This window comes from Rhinatrema bivittatum, chromosome 1 (genome assembly GCF_901001135.1).
Source record: "Rhinatrema bivittatum chromosome 1, aRhiBiv1.1, whole genome shotgun sequence".
Classification (NCBI taxonomy): domain Eukaryota; kingdom Metazoa; phylum Chordata; class Amphibia; order Gymnophiona; family Rhinatrematidae; genus Rhinatrema; species Rhinatrema bivittatum.
Window position 1 is genome coordinate 713942823 of NC_042615.1, and position 18997 is coordinate 713961819.

General features: G+C 45.1%; 1 protein-coding gene across 1 annotated transcript in view; it reads right to left on the reverse strand.

The window, feature by feature from the left end:
• ZSWIM6 (zinc finger SWIM-type containing 6) overlaps nucleotides 1–18997 on the reverse strand; it is a 357080-nt gene that overhangs the window by 107196 nt on the left and 230887 nt on the right. The window contains exons 3-4 of the mRNA XM_029576468.1: nucleotides 11066–11214; nucleotides 10380–10530 (exon numbers count right to left, since the gene is read on the reverse strand). Of these exons, the coding sequence (XP_029432328.1) occupies nucleotides 10380–10530; nucleotides 11066–11214 (300 nt within the window). The remainder of the gene's footprint in view (nucleotides 1–10379; nucleotides 10531–11065; nucleotides 11215–18997) is intronic.

Sequence of the window (18997 nt, forward strand, 5' to 3'; positions counted from 1 at the left end):
CTAAGGCATTGCCTAAGAAGAGACGTCCCTCCAGCTCCCAGGACTTCCTTGCGGCACCCGAGTATGTTTGAGGTGGGGGGGGGGGGGTTTAAAAGTTAAATTTTGAGGTGGGGGGGTAAAAGTTAAATATTGAGGGGGACATGAAGGAAGGAGAGTGCAAATGATTGAAAGTGCAGTCAGGGAGAGAATAGTTCAACTGAAATTATTAAACAAAACAGAAGATTTATTTAAAAAAAAAAAATCAAGAAGTAAAAAGGCCAGATTGAAAATCTTTCTCAAGGCACTATATTGGAGCCCCTCAGGAAGCAGCATGCAAAACTGCAAAATGGATTTGCTCTGTTCAACTGCTTTTGCTGGACAATCTTTGTGCTCTGGAGGTCCTATAGTTGGTGAAGCAGCACTGTGTTAACCTGGCTTCTGACTGTCTTTGCAGTGTACATCAAATATCCCTGGATTATAACTTGCAAGAATGCTGCTGAGGCCATTTGACCTCGCTGCCGCCGTCGTGCCCCCCCCCCAAAGAAAAGATCTATAAACAGACTTGTTTCTGGACCTTTAAGAGCAGAAACAAAGCACACAGATCTAGGTAATTAAACACATCCTGAACCGCAGGTTTCACTTATGTTGTTTCACTTATGTTGTTTAAAAAAAATAAAAATTCTGAATGAAATGTTGCTTCTTTCTCTGTTCACCACCCAAAAACGTTAGTTTGTAACTTGTACTCTACGGTAAAATTACTTTACTGGCCTTTTCTTCTTTCCAGCTTGTTGTAAGCTTCCAAGTTCCCGCCCCCTGTTGATTGTAACTGACTTATTCCTGCTTTGGTTATCTTTCGTTTACGTGAATTTGTTACTCTAGTTTTTTCCCTCTGTTAAACTGTAAACCGATCCGATATGGTAATCTACTATGAAGGTCGGTATATAAAATTGTTAAATAAATAAATAAATAAATAAATAAATAAATATCTTAACTGGGTCTGAATATTTAGAAACTTGTGGACTGCGGTCATCCTCACTCTTTGCCTTCTTCCTTCTATCCACTTCCTTCATTGTTTTTTAGTCTCTGCCTCTTGATCCATTTCTGCATTAACAAACCTGAAGTACCACATTTGAATAACTGACGGAAGACTGGCTGGGTCTCCATTTCACCTCAGTTTATAAAGCCAGATTGTGTGAGGGAGAGAGAGACCCGGGCAGCTGAGGCAGGAGCTTAGTCTTGCCTGGTTTGTGACAGCAATGCGATTAGTTTACAATCTACCCTGAAGTGTAATCTGTCTGCTCCTCCAGCTACAATGAGCTGCAATATGCAACACTGCAGGTCAGACCAGTGCTTATGTAAGAAGAGCCACACGCGTCTCAAATTACTTTAAGCACGTTACAATCTTTTATAAATAATGACAAAAAGGAGACATTCTATATGTGGAGGAATAGTGTGGGGGCTGCGAAGGCAAAAAAAAAAATGGCAAAGAGATACAATGCTGATTAAAAAATACACGAATCTTACGCAAGATGGGAGTATTTGCCTCAGATGGAGTCGAAAGGTTAGATAAAGGGAAGGAAAAGTTTGACATTTGAAAGGATGTCAACTAAGTATCACTGCATAAAACGAGGGCCCCTGGATTTAAAAAAAAAGCAAAAAAAAAAAACAGCATGGATGGAATAAGGGGGAGTTACTTCTTGTTATGTCACAAAGTACAAGGAACAGCAAAAGAACACATAGAAAGGAAATCAAGACCCTCTTCAAGAGAATTGTCAAATCTGTTAAAAAAAAAAAAAAAAAAAGCTCACATTTTCCTCCCGCCAAGGTCAACACTGGGATGTAGTTAAATTTAGGGCTCTTTAAGAGAGCAAAACTGCAAACATTCAATTTGTAAAGCTGGCACACACTCCAGAAAGCCAGCCATGCAGAGCCGCCTGCCCAAAACAGGAAGCTACCAGACTGCCAGCTGCCCGAGCCCCCTGGGCTCTGCCTCTCCGCTTCAAATCAGCTTTCCTACAAATTAAGATTTTCAGCTTGGTCATGAAATATGAACTAGCAAATCTAATTATGTATTGATTTCTGAACTTGCATTTTTTTTTTTTTTTTTGGACAACCCTTTCGGGCGGGCTAGGTGGAATAGAAGTCTAAAAATAAAGGGCTAGTGAAAATGCTTCTCCAACTATAGAGTATATAAATAAAATAAAATAGGAGAAAAATGCCTGGGTGGTTATGAACCAAGACTCACAGCACCATAGCCTGGCAGAGGCTGACTCTGACGGAGCTGGAAGCCTAAAGGTGGCTTTCCATTCTCAACATTTCCTATTGGATTTCATCATCCAGCCCAGCTGAAGAGTAACAGGGATGACCTGCATTTCCTTGCATCAATAAAAACTGTAGGAATACCAGCAGAATAAAGAGCAACTTTTTATTTTCTTCCAGATCCCCCCTTCCATACAGAGGGCATCTGTGTGCGAAGAGAGAGGGGTCAGAGGTCACTGCGCACAGGACACGCTTCCAATGGATAACACGTGATGCATGCCATCCACGGTAAAGGGAAGAGTTTGCACCAGGACTGTAAAACTGAGTATTGCATTAAAAAAACAGTGTCAAAAATAGAATCTCATTAAATTTCTTAATCAAGATGCTCTCGCTTTTTTTTATTTTTTTTTTTTTAACAAATTTGGATGGAAACATTTTTAGAAAAAACATGTAGGAGCCAGGGAAAAAAAATCCTTTATAGTCTTTTTTGTTGCTCTAGTTTTATCTAATTTTTTGGGCTTATTTTCCTGTTTCAACATTTTTTTCTCCCCATCCCTCCCCTCCAACATTTTCTTCTCCATATCTTGTATCCCTGGGGCAGCTCCTTTATTGCATCCTGAACTCTAACAGGGTCTCATTTGCCCCAGCCTAGGCCCAGTCCCCTTTTCTACCTGAGCCCAGCACAGAATTTGAGGCACTCAGGATTTTTCCAGTCTGATGATAAACGGGATTAGAGAATGATGAGAAACTGGATCCCCTTTAAATTTTAATGATAAATTTAGCAATCCTGGTAAAACATTCAGCCACAAACCATTGGCAAACTGCATCGTATACATTTTAATTCCCTATCCTGTTATGTTTTTATATTTAGAAACATAATTGGCAAATCTGGTTAACTTGCCCAGGGGCGGTGCTAGGGTGCCAGGTTTGACGCCTCAGCCTAGTTGTTGATCCTCAGACCATCCAAGGCTGGGGATGCTGAAGCAGCAGCATTAGCACCTTCTGCCCAACCCCACCCCCAGGGGGCATGGAGGAGAGAGGAGAGTAGAGGGAAAGGTCCCAGCCATTGCTTAGAAAAAAAAACAACCCAATATCTACTGGCTGGGTTCCAGACGAAACCCTGAGTCAGTGCCTATCGATCAGAGGACTGTCAATGTGATGACTGGCAAAATGGAAGGGGGTTAAAAATAGGAAGGAAACTCACAGCAGGCATCAACTACAATTCAAGGGGAAGCCCAAAAAAGCAGAAAAGAAAGCAAGCTGTAGGGCAAAAAAAAATCCAAGATTGAAAATTACTCTCTCACTATATATAGTGTTTGTTTGATTTAATAAATCAAACATAATCAAACACAAGCACGCATAGGTTAAAGTCTGCAGGTACTTTTTACCTGCAGACATTGGCCTGAATTTTCAAAGTGGATTTATGAGCATTGAAAATGTGCAGATGTGCGCAGAACCAGTAGATACACACCTGCTCAGCAGCAGGAGTAAACCTTTGTGCATGTGTATTTACACACACACCAGTTTTGAAAATCAAATGTGTGTGTGAGTAAATCATGTCCCTGCACCAGTTCTGACCCCAGAATGCTTCTCTGTAGTGCATGGGCTTTTATGTGCAAAACCTCCTCCCCCCGCAGTTATTTTTAAAAGGCCACTCAGGTGCAGAAATCCTTTTGAAAATTACCTTGATTGTGACAAAGTATTTTGCTTAGACTTGCAAAATCTGCAGCCTTGGAACAAGGGAAACCAATATACATGAACTTTCAAACATCAGCTTAGTACGGGGTGCAATTATTTTTGCCGCCACATGAGATTCTTCCCTGATACTATCACCAAGCAGAAAAAGACTTTAAAAATTGCTCTTTACCCATGAATTTTGAATTATGTATTCCAGAGGTTTGATTCACACAATTCTTGACATGAATATGTCTGTGTTGCATACACAGGCTGGGCTTCAGCAAGAAGCTTGGTTGTGCCAGAGGTTAAAATGAAACAAAAAAAACCCCCACAAATCCCAATGAACACCAAGCATTTATCAATCTCGATTATTAGAATGTGGGCAGCTGTACTGAAAAAGAATATATGCCGAGGATGCACCCACATCTTCCTGGTCTCTGTAGAACAGCAGCTCTGGTTTGCTAATAGCACTGGAGAAATTACTTACCTGATAATTTCGTTTTCCTTAGTGTAGACAGATGGACTCAGGACCAATGGGTATAAGTGTACTCATGATAGTATTTGGAGACGGATCAGATTTCAATCTGACATCAGCCCTACTACATATACCCCTGCAGGAAGTGCAGCTCTTCAGTATACTCCTCAAAAAGCATTGTGGATATATGTGTGACTGACTAACTTGAATAACTTGATTAACTTTATAACTTGGTTAACTTGATTAATTTGAACTGGTTGAATTGGCTATAGCTGGAGACCGCCAGTGCCCTCAATCGAAAAATGTCGACACCCAGTAGGATGGGTGTCCTAGATGAAGGAAAGCATGGCTTACCCTTGAATCCCTCGCTACCGGGGGGATGTCCCCCGAGAATTCCATGAGCAACGGCAGCTGTGAGTGGGATGCTGAGTCCATCTGTCTACACTAAGGAAAACGAAATTATCAGGTAAGTAATTTCTCCATTTCCTAGCGTCTAGCAGATGGACTCAGGACCAATGGGATGTATAAAAGCTATTCCCGAACCGGGTGAGAGGCTGCCCGTGACCCACTTAGTACTGCCCTTGCAAATACTGAGTCCTCCCGAGCCTGAACATCCAGGTGGAAAACCTGGAGAAGATGTGGATGAAGGACCATGTCGCAGCCCTGCAGATCTCGGCGGGTGACAGCATCTTGGTTTCCGCCCAGGACACTGCCTGGGCTCTAGTAGAATGGGCCTTGACTTGTAAAGTCAGTGGCTTGCCTGCTTCCACGTAGGCAGTCTTGATGACTTCTTTGATCCAGCGAGCTATGGTTGCTCGCGAGGCCGCTTCCCCCTGCTTCTTCCTGCTGTGAAGGACGAATAGATGGTCCATCTTTCGTACGGATTCCGACCTTTCCAGGTATCGGACTAGGAGCCTAATGATGTTGAGATGTCGTAGACTTCGAGCCTCTTCCAAATTCTTATGCTCATCTGGTGATGGTAGCGAGATGGTTTGGTTGAGATGGAAGTGAGACACCACTTTGGAGAGGAACGTTGGAACCGTGCGTAACTGGATGGTTCCCAGGGTGAGTCTGAGGAATGGCTCCCGGCATGACAGTGCTTGTAGCTCGGATATACGATGAGCTGAACAGACTGCCAGCAGGAAGGCTGTCTTCAATGTTAATAGTCTGAGAGACAGGCCACGGAGAGGTCTGAAGGAGGTTCCTGCTAGGAAATCTAGGACCAGGTTGAGGTTCTAAAGAGTCACCGGCCACTTCAGGGGTGGTCGGATGTGCTTGACTCCTTTCAGGAAGCAGGAGACATCCGGGTGAGAGGCTATGCTGCTGCTCTCGCTCTTGGTTCCATAGCATGACAAGGCCGCCACCTGTACCTTGATGGAGTTGAGGGACAATCCCTTCTGTAGTAATTCCAAAATCGCAGGAATTTTGACCAAGTGTGGTATGATGTCATGGTCCTCACACCAGGATTTGAAACTCTCCAAATCCTTAGGGATGTGGAGAACTTGCGTGCTCGGAGTAGGGTGCCAATTACTGCCCCCGATTATCCTCTCCTCCTCAGGCAAGTCCTCTCAATGGCCACACTGTAAGAGAATCGAGCTGGATTCTCGTGGAGGATCGATCCCTGTTGGAGCAGGTCTCTGTGTAGAGGTAGCGGCAGGGGGTTTCCTGCCAGCAGTCTTCGCATGTCTGCGTTCCATGGTCTTCTTGGCCAGTCCGGGGCAACTAGAAGTACTGGCCCCCTGTGATGTTCTATCTTGTGGATGATCACACTCTATAGGGGCCACGGCGGGAAGGCGTATAACAGAGTCTCCTGTGGCCAGGTCTGTACCAGGGCATCGATTCCCTGGGACTGTGGTTCCCGCTTGCGGCTGAAGAAACTGGGTACCTGGGCGTTGGACCAGCTTGTCAGAAGGTCCATGGTTGGTGTTCCCCAATGGTTTACTATCAATTGGAATGCTGTGGTTGACAGCTTCCATTCTCCTGGATCTAGACTCTCTGCTAAGGTAGTCCGCTGAGACATTGTCTTTCCCGGCAATGTGGATGGCAGAGATCTCTTGAAGATTCACTTCCGCCCATGACATTAGGGGGTCTATTTCCAGAGACACCTGTTGGCTTCTGGTTCCTCCCTGACGGTTGATGTAGACCACTGTTGTGGCATTGTCCGACATTACTCTGACCGCTTTGCCTCGGAGTCTGTGACCGAACCTTACGCAGGCTAGTCTGACTGCCCGGGCTTCTAGGCGATTGATATTCTATCCCGACTCTTCTTTGTTCCATTGCCCTTGGGCAATTAGCTCCTGGCAGTGTGCTCCCCATCCTTGTAGGCTGGCATCCGTGGTGAGTAGGATCCAGGTTGGTGAGGATAGTCTCGTTCCCTGGCTCAGATGGGCTTTCTTGTAGCCACCATCGTAGTTGGGCCCGAACTCTGTCCGTGAGCTGAAGCCGTATGGTGTAGTTCTGGGACAGTTGATTCTATCGTGATAGTAGTGCGCGTTATAGGGGTCTCATGTGAGCCTGTGCCCATGGGACTACCTCCAGTGTGGATGCCATGAGGCCGAGAACTTGTAGGTAATCTCATGCTGTGGGGCGAGGTTCGCTCAACAGGGTTCGTAACTGGGTCATCAGTTTTGATCTCCTTGTCCGTGTCAGGATGACCTTATCTTGTCTGGTGTCGAACCGGACTCCCAGGTATTCTAGAGATTGGGAAGGCTGCAGGCAGCTTTTGTTTGTGTTGACCACCCACCTGAGGCTCTCCAGTAGTATTTTGACTCTGTTGGTTGCCTGGTGGCTTTCCTCTGGGGATTTCGCTCTGATCAGCCAATCGTCTAGATAAGGGTGCACGCGGTTTCCTTCCTTCCTTAGTGTTGCTGCCACCACCACTATGATCTTGGTGAACGTCCGGGGTGCAGTGGCTAACCCGAAAGGTAGAGCCCGGAACTGGTAGTGACGGTCCAGGATCGAGAAGCGTAGAAAACTCTGATGCTCTTGATGGATCGGAATGTGTAGGTAGACTTCTGACAGATCCAGGGAGGAAAGGAACTCTCCCAGTTGTATCGCCCATTACCGAGCGTAGGGTTTCCATGTGGAAGCAGGGAATCTTCAGGTAACGGTTGACCATCTTGAGGTCCAGGATAGGTCTGAACATTCCTTCCTTCTTGGGAACGATAAAATAGATGGAATAATGGCCAGTATTTATTTGTTGTGGAGGCACTGGTGTTATAGCCTCTAAGTCTAGTAAGCTGGTCAGTGTAGCTTCCACCGCCATTCTCTTGGAAGGGTCGTGGCAGGGAGATTCCACAAACTTGTCCGGAGGGAGGTGGTGGAAATCCAGGTAATATCCCTCTCGAATGATGGAGAGGACCTACTTGTCCGAAGTTATCTCGACCCATCTTTGGAAGAAAAGGGCCAGTCTGCCCCCATGGCTTCTTCCTTTGGATGGGTCAGCTGATCTTCATTGTGGGGTGCGGCTGGGGGCCTGGGCCCGAGCTGGCTCCCCTTTTATTGTGCTTGTTTCGAAAGGACTGGCTCCAGCCTGCGGGGCGGGCCGCTTGATATGAGCTTCTATATATGGGTTGAAGCGCTGTGATCCTCTGCCCCTGGAGGTCCGGGGGAAGGATCACTGGTTTCTCTTATTCCTGTCTTCCGGTAGCCGCGGCAGTGGGGACTCGCCCCACTTGTTGGCTAGTTTCTCTAGTTTGCTTCCGAACAGGAGTGTTCCCTTGAAAGGCATCCTTGTGAGTCTCGTTTTGGAGGATGCGTCGGCTGACCAGTTTCGGAGCCAGATTTGTCTTCTGGCTGCCATGGCGGATGAGACTCCTCTAGCTGCTGTGCGTACCAGATCCGAAGTGGCGTCCGTGAGGAATGATACGGCTGGTTCCAGGGCTTCCCCAGGAGTGTTCCTGGTCTGTGCTAAGCAGGCGCGTGTCACCATGGCACAGCAGGCCGCGATCTGTAAAGACATACAGAGACGTCAAAGGACTGTTTGAGGATAGATTCCAGATGTCTGTCTTGAGCATCCTTGAATGCTGCTCCTCCCTCCGCTGGGATAGTAGTGCGCTTCGAGACCGCGCAGACCATGGCATCCACTTTCGGACATGCCAGGAGATCTTTGGCGGCAGGGTCCAGAGGGTACATGGCTGCCAGAGCCCGGCCCCCTTTAAACGTGGTTTCTGGGGCCTCCCATTCCAGGTCAATTAGTTGCTGGACGGCTTGTAATAGTGGGAAATGGCGGGAGGTCTGACGAAGTCCCTCAAAAAGGGACCGGCTTAGGTTCCCCTGAGGCATTGTGCCCAAGATGGCAAGCTCTTTTAAGCTGTGCGTGACCAAGTCTGGAAGTTCGTCCTTGGTGAAGAAGCGTCTCATGGTTCGGTGGGGTTCTGTCCCCAGAGGGAGTTCCCCTTCCTCCAGGGGTTCTGACTCCTCATCTGAGATGTCTGTGTCCCCGAAGGTGGGGGCTTCTGGGCGGTGGGATCGCTTCCCTGGGCATAGAGGGTCTTGGCATGTTGAGGTCCTCTGGTGGTGCCTGTGACTGCATTGTAGGAGGCACCGGTTGCATGTGGACAAAGGTATGCAGACCTTTGAAGAATTCCACCCAGGAGATAGAAGCTGGGTCTAGACTAGGGGGCGCCATGTACCTGGGGAGCCCCATTTGAGGGAGGGTCCCGCTGTGTGATGCTAGGTCTGGCGAACTGCACGAGAGGCTGGGGTCCGGTACTGGCTGGGGAGGGCCATGAGTTGGGTCCCCTAGGGCCTCTTCGCAGTGTTTACACAGGGCCGTGGCCTCCTCATGCTGTGCAGCTCTAATGTGGCATGCTGGGCAAAGGCCCTGATCTTTGAGCTTATTTTCAGGTGGAGCCATGGTTTGTGCGCATACAATACAGTTGTGCACTTCGGTATGCGAAGATGCGCGTGTAGGTTTGGTGCGCGCGTGCCGAGCGATGTGCGCACGGGTCAAAGTTATGCGCCCAGCACAGTGAGCGCGTGGCTATGTGCTTCGCTTGTGCGCCCAGCACAGTGAGCGCGTGGCTATGTGCTTCGCTTGTGCGCCCAGCACTTGTGCGTGCGACATTGTGCGCACAAGGTATTTGTGCACACGGATCAAGACAGCGGACAGGGAAGCGAACAGGGCCAAAATGGTGACGGCGACCATACGGACAATATGGCGACCACCTCGGAGGGTCTCCACATGGGAGGACCCTCTGATCTGACCAGGGTCTAGCCCTGCTAGGGCAGATCAACCCGGTGGCACTGGTCCCGGCTGGTGAACTGTGAGTCTCCTCGAGCTTTGGAGGCTGGAGACTTTTAAGTTGATTTCTACCTTACCTTGTCCCGGCGCCTCCTGGTTTTGTTCCGGGCAGTCTCCAGCTGCGGGGGAGAGGGAAAAATACCTTCACCGCCGCACTCGAGGTTGCACCCGCTGCCTCTCAGCCTCACCCGATGTCGGGGGCTAGGTCCCCGCCGAGGGTCGGCCGCCGGGCCGAGGGTTACCTCCGAGGGATCGCGGAAATCACCTCGGGAATCTCGACTGGGGTGGGGAGGGGGGGGGGACCCAACAGGTGTCACCGCAGGAGAGCAGGGCTCGTCTGTAGAGTTAAGATTTCTTCTTAATTTGGATTCTTTGGTAAAATTTACTCTAACGCTATGCTAGCATGCATAGAGTCCCTAACTGCTATGCAGCGGAAAATACTGAAGAGCTGCCCTTCCTGCGGGAGTGTATGTACTAGGGCTGACGTCAACTTGTAATCTGATTCGTCTCCAACTGCTATCAGGAGTACACTATACCCATTGGTCCTGAGTCCATCTGCTACACGCTAGGAAAATCAGTTTTAATCGCAGGCAAGTCGCCATCCTCAAAGCACCCTACAATATTTCCTGCTGCAGACAAACCTGCAGTGTGAACCATCATTTCAGGGTTTACAACAACTGCTACTTCACTGGTTCAGCTCCTTTCATTTGCAAAGCAAATTTGTTTTCAAAGCACTGCATTTACCGAGTTCATCCCACAACTGCCTGTATTTGTCGGTCATTGCCGTGCCCTGTTGCCGCCAAAGGGAAAGCCGAGGGTCAGCCATGAACTGTTCAGTTATGAGTGTCAGCATGCGGGCGCCATTGGAGTCCCTCATCTTCAACATCTCTCGCACCTGAGAAACATGGATGGGAAGGGGTGGGGGAGGAAACAGAACAAAGATGAGAAATGGCACGGTCAGATAACAGAAGTCTTCCTACAATCTCGCGTTCTGAAGCAGTGGATAATTAAATTTTTTTTTTTGGGGGGGGGGGGGAGTGGAAGGATATGGGAGGTGGTGCGTAGAGTATTAACCCCACTTCCCCTCAAAAAAAAAAAAAAAAAATCCTGAACACGCCGGTTTTCTTAGGACACTGAAGTCCAATGTTACAAAATACTTGGCTTTTAATATACCTGGCATGATAGAGAACATGCACACTCACATTTGTAGCGAGCACCAAACTGATTGGGCACGCATGATCTGACAGGTCCAGGACATGGCACGTTTGCACCAGTTACCAGAAGCACAGCTGAACATTCTTGATTCAATTGCTATTTTGCAACTAGCATGCACAGTGCTGGCTGAAGGGAGGCAGGCATCACATTAACCATGGACTTATACACTGCAGTAGAGAAAGGCCAGCTGCAAAGACAACCTCAACCAGTCCTACCTTTGCAAAAAGTAAATTGAGCTGCTTCCCTGATCCATGGTAACCGCCCTGGGAGAGGAAGAGTTTAACCTGTTCCTGAACCTGCTCTTCGTCCAAGTGCCAGCAGTTCTCGTCGTCTATGCTTGCCCCCGCTGTGGGATCAGGAGCACCTGCAGATAAACAAGAGACATGCACCAGAGATTTCAGCAGCACTTCTCTGCCAGGGGAGTGACGGGAGAGTGCGGCAGGTGTAGGAATGGAGGACACTGGATCTTTGAATGCACCTACTAACAGCCATAAAACTGTTTCAAAATGCAAGCTCCACTTTAAAAACCAGGAAGGAAGAGAAAACCATAGACTTCCTATTGCTTTGAACTCTGACCCTATTTAACAGTATTTCAGCCTTATCAGTTTGAGACCTTTTCTAAGACAATAGGTAACAGGCATCCCCTTCCCCCCAGGTTTTCACCTGATGAGTTATCTTCTGCAGAAATTATCATGCACCCAAACAGCCAGATGGATAGATTGAAGCAGTGTTGGAGTGCTTTCAGCCCTGGTTTGAAGAGCACAAAAAAAAAAAAAAAAAAAAACAACCTACAGCCAGACAGTTAAAAATGACTTGATGTACACTGAAGCAAATTATATTTCTCTTTTTTAGAACCACTACTTTAATCACATACGTTTCCTCATTCCAAAATAAACCAAGAAAACCAAGATAAAATAAGCAAACCCAAGGCATTTAAAGCTGATGTGGTCTATCCAAGGAACAGACTGTGGGGAGAAAAAATAAGGACATATACTGGAGACTGTACACGATGGCTCCTCTCACATATTCAGCCAACAGGATTAGTCTTCTCTACCAACCCAACTTATTTAATCAAGGACAGACAGCAGGGGATCACAGGGAGCAGACAGGCACCAAGATTAGGGTTGTACTATATGAAAAACAAGTAATGAGGAATTACTTTCTGAGAAAGAAGCCACTGAATATTTCAAATCAATTGTGCTATTTTTAACTACTCTCTTTTGGCACAGCCTTTGGTCCTGTTAAGGTGTCATCTTCCCAGCTTACTATAATGCAGCTATTTGAGACGCAGCAGGGAAAAAGGGAAAAAAAAATAGGATACGCCAAGAAACTGTTCCCATTACTCCCATTCTCCCCGGCCACATTTTATCCTGTTACAAGTGAATGGGGCTTTGGATGTCGACGGCCCCAATACACACGAGCCGGTGCTTGTATTCAGTTGCAGTATATACTAGCTTTCCTTCACACAAAGGAAACTTTGCCACATGGGAATAGGCTACACAGCTGTTGAACCAATCGAAGTTGCAAGATCACCTTCCAAAATCAACTCAATATTTGATGACCTCAAAGTATGCAAACCATGAATGCACATGAAATGCTCAATTTATTTAAAAAAAAAAAAATAATAATAATGTAGATACACAATTGTGTAGTCAAATAGGAGAGAACTCCTGCAAAACATGAAAGCTATTCAACCATGGCAACCTGTGCCGGGACCAGCCTTTTCTGCCCTAGGGCAAGTATTTAGAACCACTTCCCTACATGAGTGACTTACGGTATGACATTTTAGTTTTTCATTTTTATAAAATAAATGCTTCATTTTATTAATATCCAATATGCAACAAATTGGTTTGGACTGAGACAGTATAAGAATGAAATTCAAAAAAGTAAAAAATATACAAAATTATGCATGGGCAGCAGCAGCACCAGCTCAGCTCTTCCCCCTCCCCCACACTTTGGCAGCGGCTTGAACACCGCATCCTCACCTTTTCTCTTTTGCCAATCTATGCCCAGCAAACTCCTCTCCCCCCTCCCCCACTCCCTCTAGCATCTCTTTTCCCATTTGCCCAGAATACCTTCATTCTCCCTAACACCATCCCCCAGCATTTCATTATAAGAAGTGCCTTGCTGAGTCAGACAAATGGTCCATCGAGCCCAGCATCTTGTCTGACAATGGCCATCCAGGTCACTGGGAAATTTCCAAAAATTTATTCCCTTTCCTGTTGCACGTTTCCAGATGTAGGTGGCGGCGATACCCATGCCTGCCTTATTAATAATTAATAGACATGTCGACCCTTTTTTTTTTAAACCCAGCTATACTATTAACCTTGACTGCATTCTCCAGCAACAAATTCCACAGCTTAATTGTGTGTTTTTAACAGCTGATGGGCTGCATTCTCCTCTTCCTCCCTCCAGCTCTGCCTCACAAGTATTGCTAAGGGCGAGCATCAGAGCTGGTGGCAGGAGGACATAATGTGCAAGGGTGAGGAGTCTAAGGGGGCCAGGAATAGGGAGAAAGCCAAGGCCACGCTGGTGGGGACAGAAAGTGCTGGGGCTGGGTGTAGGAAGAGTGCTAGGTGGGGGCATGTGCTGGTGGCGGATGGAAATGCAAGCCTTGTTTTGTGCTAAGGAAGTGTATGTATTTGATTCAACTGGAAAAGGTATCTACGCTGCAAGAACTCTGATAAACACAGATTTTCCTACCCTCAATTAGCTAGAAAACAAAAACCTAAAAATAGAAGGCCTATTTATATCCTAAAGGGAGGATAATGAAACAGAAAGAGCAGAGGGGGTGAAAACTGGGAGTAAGAAGAGGACAATGCAAATATTTAATACTTGCTGCAAACCAATCCACCCTCATGGAAGAGAATGAGCTACGATTTAACCAGATGGGGAAAGCAGTCATAGGAGGGCAATTTACAATAGGGGTTAATTATCCCAAAACTGACTGGCATAAAGAGTATCACTAAGAAGGAAATGTTTCTAGATAAACTTGTTACTTCTTAGCAGGTAAGAACCCCAACAATTAAGGGTGGTTTGGGAGCAGTTTGTGTTTTTTTTTTAGGGGTTTTTTGTTTTGGTTTCTTTTTTAAAATAAAGCAGAACATTTTCCAAAGGACAAAATGACATGGCCTATTTGCTGAGCAATGACCACAAGAGAACGTTAGAAGAGGAAAAATACCAAAAAAAAAAAAAAAAAAAAAAAAAATCAATAAAATTATATATTTAGGGTTTTTTTTTCCTTTTATGACTACTAAGCTTATACTTTCTGAAAGCAGAAGGAAAGCTTATTTGAGTGCATACCAATGAGAAACAAAAGTAAGAATAAAAATGTAAATGTCAACTCGGTCAAGAAAACAAAATCTGAAAAAGGACCAGCAAAAATAGGTAAGGGAAAGGAACAGAGATCACCATACATAACCACTGTATGTGGCACCTTTTCCCAGGCCAGACTCATGAGCACTACTCAGATGCAGTGGCCCTTCATGAACTAGATCGGGCCCCTTAACAGGGCTAGGTTTTTAATGATCCTATGTTCTGAATGCCACAGATGTGGTCTGGCCATATCATTTCTGGAAATATGTTTTATTTATTTATTTTATTTATATTCTGCTTTTCACATGAATTAGTTCAGATATACCTAACAAAAGCTGGCAGGCAACAGGAGGTAAAACCGGGACTGGATCAACCTTTTCAGGGGTTGATCTGGGTGAGCTGTGAACATTGCCTTCACAGAGTGAGCAAAAGCAAGATCTGGGAATTAAAATGAGAGCATAGTAATGCAACAAGCTAAAATTTACAACAAAATAAATATTGCTAAAGATAACAAAATCAATCTCCTAAAGTTTTTACTATATTAATAGTTCAAGATGATGAGAAAAGCTACTGGGATGGGCTTGGAAACAACACACCAAAGGACAAGGCCAAAGCAGAAAGTCTTACAGGACTTCTTTGCTTCAAAGTTTACAGTAAAAAGGCTGCTACAAGAACATAATCCTAAAGGGTAGATGACGTGAACATTTGGCAGAATGAAGTTTGCAGAACCCAGGAGCGGATTAAAAAAACAAAACAAAACTGGAGCATGTGAAAAAAAAATGTAAAAAAATCATCCAAGACTACTTGGGGAATGAATGAAATGGTTGTACTTAATATTTCACAAACCATTTAAAGTAGAGTAGATTTCTCAGGTCTGGTGAAGAGTATATATACTTCCTGTATTAAGGAAAAGTGAATACGAACAAGGCAAATACATACTGGTTTGCCCAACGTCAACAGCAGGAAAATACTGGAAGCCACTGCAAGTGAAGAGACCTCTGTGCATATGAATAGAACTTTAGGAAGAATTAGCATAGATTTAGGTAAGAACTAAACAGAATGGAGACACATATTAGGGATCTTATTTGTTCATCATATGTTTGTCTCATCTCAATTTTTTTTTTTTTTTACTGTAACCTGCAATACCAATTTTATTGGAAATAGCAGAAAGCGAGTTTGCTTACCATAAACAGGATTCTCTGAAAGCAGGATGAATTAGCCATGACATTTGGGGGGATGTCATCCAATACTGCTGAACAGACTCATTGCTCTAACGCAGTAAAGTTTTAACAATGAGCATGTACAAAAGTTCCTTTGCGCACTCTACTTCATGAGCCCCTCAGTCTGTAGCAGAGCTGAAGTAATTGACCTGTAGTTGATTCTTCCTGCTGTCTATGGAGAGCCCCATTAAGGTATCTAGGCTTGCTTTCTTCACTGACAAGCAGGTATGAATCTGCCATGACATGTTGGGAGACCTAAGCTGCAGGATGTCACAAAGCAGAAGCCAGAGCCCAATTCCACCCATGGAGAGTCTACTACAGGGCAGACAGGTAGTGCAAAATGCATGGCCGAAACTGCTGTCAGGTTTGGAGAGAGTGTCCAGGCAGTAATGAGATATGAAGGAATGTAAAGATGACCAAGTGGCAGCTTTGCAAATGCACTCAACAGAAGGAAATTTAAGAAGAGCCTCTAAGGTACCCATGGTCTGAATCTGATGTGCCCTTACTTTTTTTTCCAGTGGAAATTCCACCACTGTGCAACTTTATCCAATTGGTTTGCAGAATGTATTGTGCAAAGTCCTTTAGGAGACTGGTGTTCCCAATCTGTAGGGGGTTAAAGGACACAAACAATTAAGGTGCTTGACGATGCAGGTGAGTTTGCTTCAGATAGTAGGCCAAAGCCCTTTTGCAATCCAAGGAACGTAGATCTTTTTCTCTTTTGTGTGTGTATGGCCTTGGAAAAGAACAGGGGTAGAACAATGAATTAATTCATGTAAAACACAAGCTACTTTCAGTAGGGATTTAGGGAGTGTTCACAATATCACCCTATTAAGGAAGATCTGAAGGTATGGAGAGTATGAGACTAAGACCTGCAATTTGCTCACTCTGCAAGCTGAAGCGATTGCATCAAAAACAACACTTTTCAGGTGAGATGTTGCAAGGATACTGATTGCAAGGGCTCAAAGGAGATTTCATAAATTTGGCTAAGAACACATTTGATCCCTTGGTACCGGAGGCTATGATAATGGTGACTTTTCATGCCATAATCCTTTCAGCAATCTTAATACCAATGGGTGCATGGAAATTGGACAAATGGCTACATGAAAATGTGCTCCAATGTGCTCAAATGCATCCAAATGGCAGATGAAATTTAATGTGGACAAGTGCAAGGTGTTGCATATAGGGAAAAATAACCCTTGCTGTAATTACACGGTTAGGTTCCATATTAGGAGCTACCACCCAGGAAAAAGATCTAGGCATCATAGTGGATAATACTTTAAAATCGTCGGCTCAGTGTGCTGCGGCAGTCAAAAATGCAAATAGAATGTTAGGAATTATTAGGAAGGGAATGGTGAATAAAACGGAAAATGTCATAATGCCTCTATATCGCTCCATGGTGAGACCGCACCTTGAATACTGTGTACAATTCTGGTCGCCGCATCTCAAAAAAGATATAGTTGCGATGGAGAAGGTACAGAGAAGGGCAACCAAAATGATAAAGGGGATGGAACAGCTTCCCTATGAGGAAAGGCTGAAGAGGTTAGGGCTGTTCAGCTTGGAGAAGAGACGGCTGAGGGGGGATATGATAGAGGTCTTTGAGATCATGAGAGGTCTTGAACGAGTAGATGTGACTTGGTTATTTTCACTTTCGAATAATAGAAGGACTAGGGGGCATTCCATGAAGTTAGCAAGTAGCACATTTAAGACTAATTGGAGAAAATTCTTTTTCACTCAACGCACAATAAAGCTCTGGAATTTGTTGCCAGAAGATGTGGTTAGTGCAGTTAGTGTAGCTGGGTTCAAAAAAGGTTTGGATAAGTTCTTGGAGGAGAAGTCCATTAATGGCTATTAATCAATTTTACTTAGGGAATAGCAACTGCTATTAATTGCATCAGTAGCATGGGATATTCTTAGTGTTTGGGTAATTGCCAGGTTCTTGTGGCCTGGTTTTGGCCTCTGTTGGAAACAGGATGCTGGGCTTGATGGACCCTTGGTCTGACCCAGCATGGCAATTTCTTATGTTCTTATGTGCACAGTCCTGACAAAAACCAATGGATTTATGGTTCTCAATTGACGTTATGAGAAAACAAAATGCTTCCACTTTAGGATTACACAATTTTCTAGTAAGTTTCCTAGCAGAAATCAAGATGTCTTCTACTTCTTTGGGTAGATGAAGTTCAGCAATCGGTAAGTGTTCAACTTCTATGCTGTCCGGTTCAGTGACCATAGATTCAGGTGGAAGAGTCTTCCTATGTAAGGAGTGATGAGGAGATCCCCAGGCGGACTGGAGGCTGCATGGACAGATTTAAGAAGTAAGAAACCAGACGCCTCAACTATGCCAGGGTGATGAGAATCACTTCTGCTCGATCCTTATTTTCTGGCTAATTCTCAAAATCAGCAGAATAGGAGGAAACATGCATAGAAAACCCGCATGCTATTGAACCAGAAAGACATTGGGAGCCAACCTATATTGCTTGGAAACATGGAACATAATTTTTTGACTTTTCTATTTTGTCAAGAAAAGATCAAGTGATGGGAGACCCCACAGCTTAAACAAAAAGTCCATCATCCATTGATTCAGCGATCACCAGTGCGGCCAAAGAATCCTGCTGAGACAATCCGCTAGTGTTGTTTGTTCCTGGAAGATATGTTGCCTGAAGATGATCCCTGTGATCAATGGTCCACTCCAATATCTTGAGTGAGTCTTGACAGAGTCCGGGACTCAGTACCTCCTTGCTTGTTCTCAGAGAACATTGCTGATTGTCTATTTGAATTAGTACCCTTTATCATTCTAGAAGGTGAAAAAATGTATTTAAAGCATATCAAATAATCTTAAGCACACAGAGATTGATTTGGAAGGAACATTCCACCAGACACCATACCCTGTTTCTTGAAGAGACTGGTATGGGCTTCCCAAACCTTGGTGGAGGCATCTATTAGTGAAATCTAAAACTGGAGGTCCCATAAGTGAAGACCTATTTTGAGAACTTCTGGTCCAGCCACCATTGAGATGTTCTCATTCCTGGTGACAGCAAAATGGAATGCAGTTGTCACAGCTGATTCCACTGAAGGTGGAGACCCCATTGTATTCTCTATAAAGGCATATCAGAGACAACACATGCTGCTGTCACCATATGTCCTAAGGCAATTAGGACTCAGCCTGTTGCAGGAGGGCTTGCACTGAATTTTGTAGATGTTCTTCGCGCTCTCTCAGGAGAAATGTCCATTCCATCACAGAATCTATTAATGTTCCAATAAACTGGATCCTTTGGGTGGGGATCATAGAAACATAACATAGAAACATAGAAATGACGGCAGAAGAAGACCAAATGGCCCATCCAGTCTGCCCAGCAAGCTTCACACATTTTTTCTCTCATACTTATCTGTTTCTCTTAGCTCTTTGTTCTATTTCCCTTCCACCCCCAGTTTTAATGTAGAGAGCAGTGATGGAGCTGCATCCAAGTGAAATATCTAGCTTGATTAGTTCGGGGTAGTAGCCGCCGCAATAAGCAAGCTACACCCATGCTTATTTGTTTTACCCAGCCTATGTTATACAGCCCTTATTGGTTGTTTTTCTTCTCCCCTGCCGTTGAATCAGGGAGCTATGCTGGA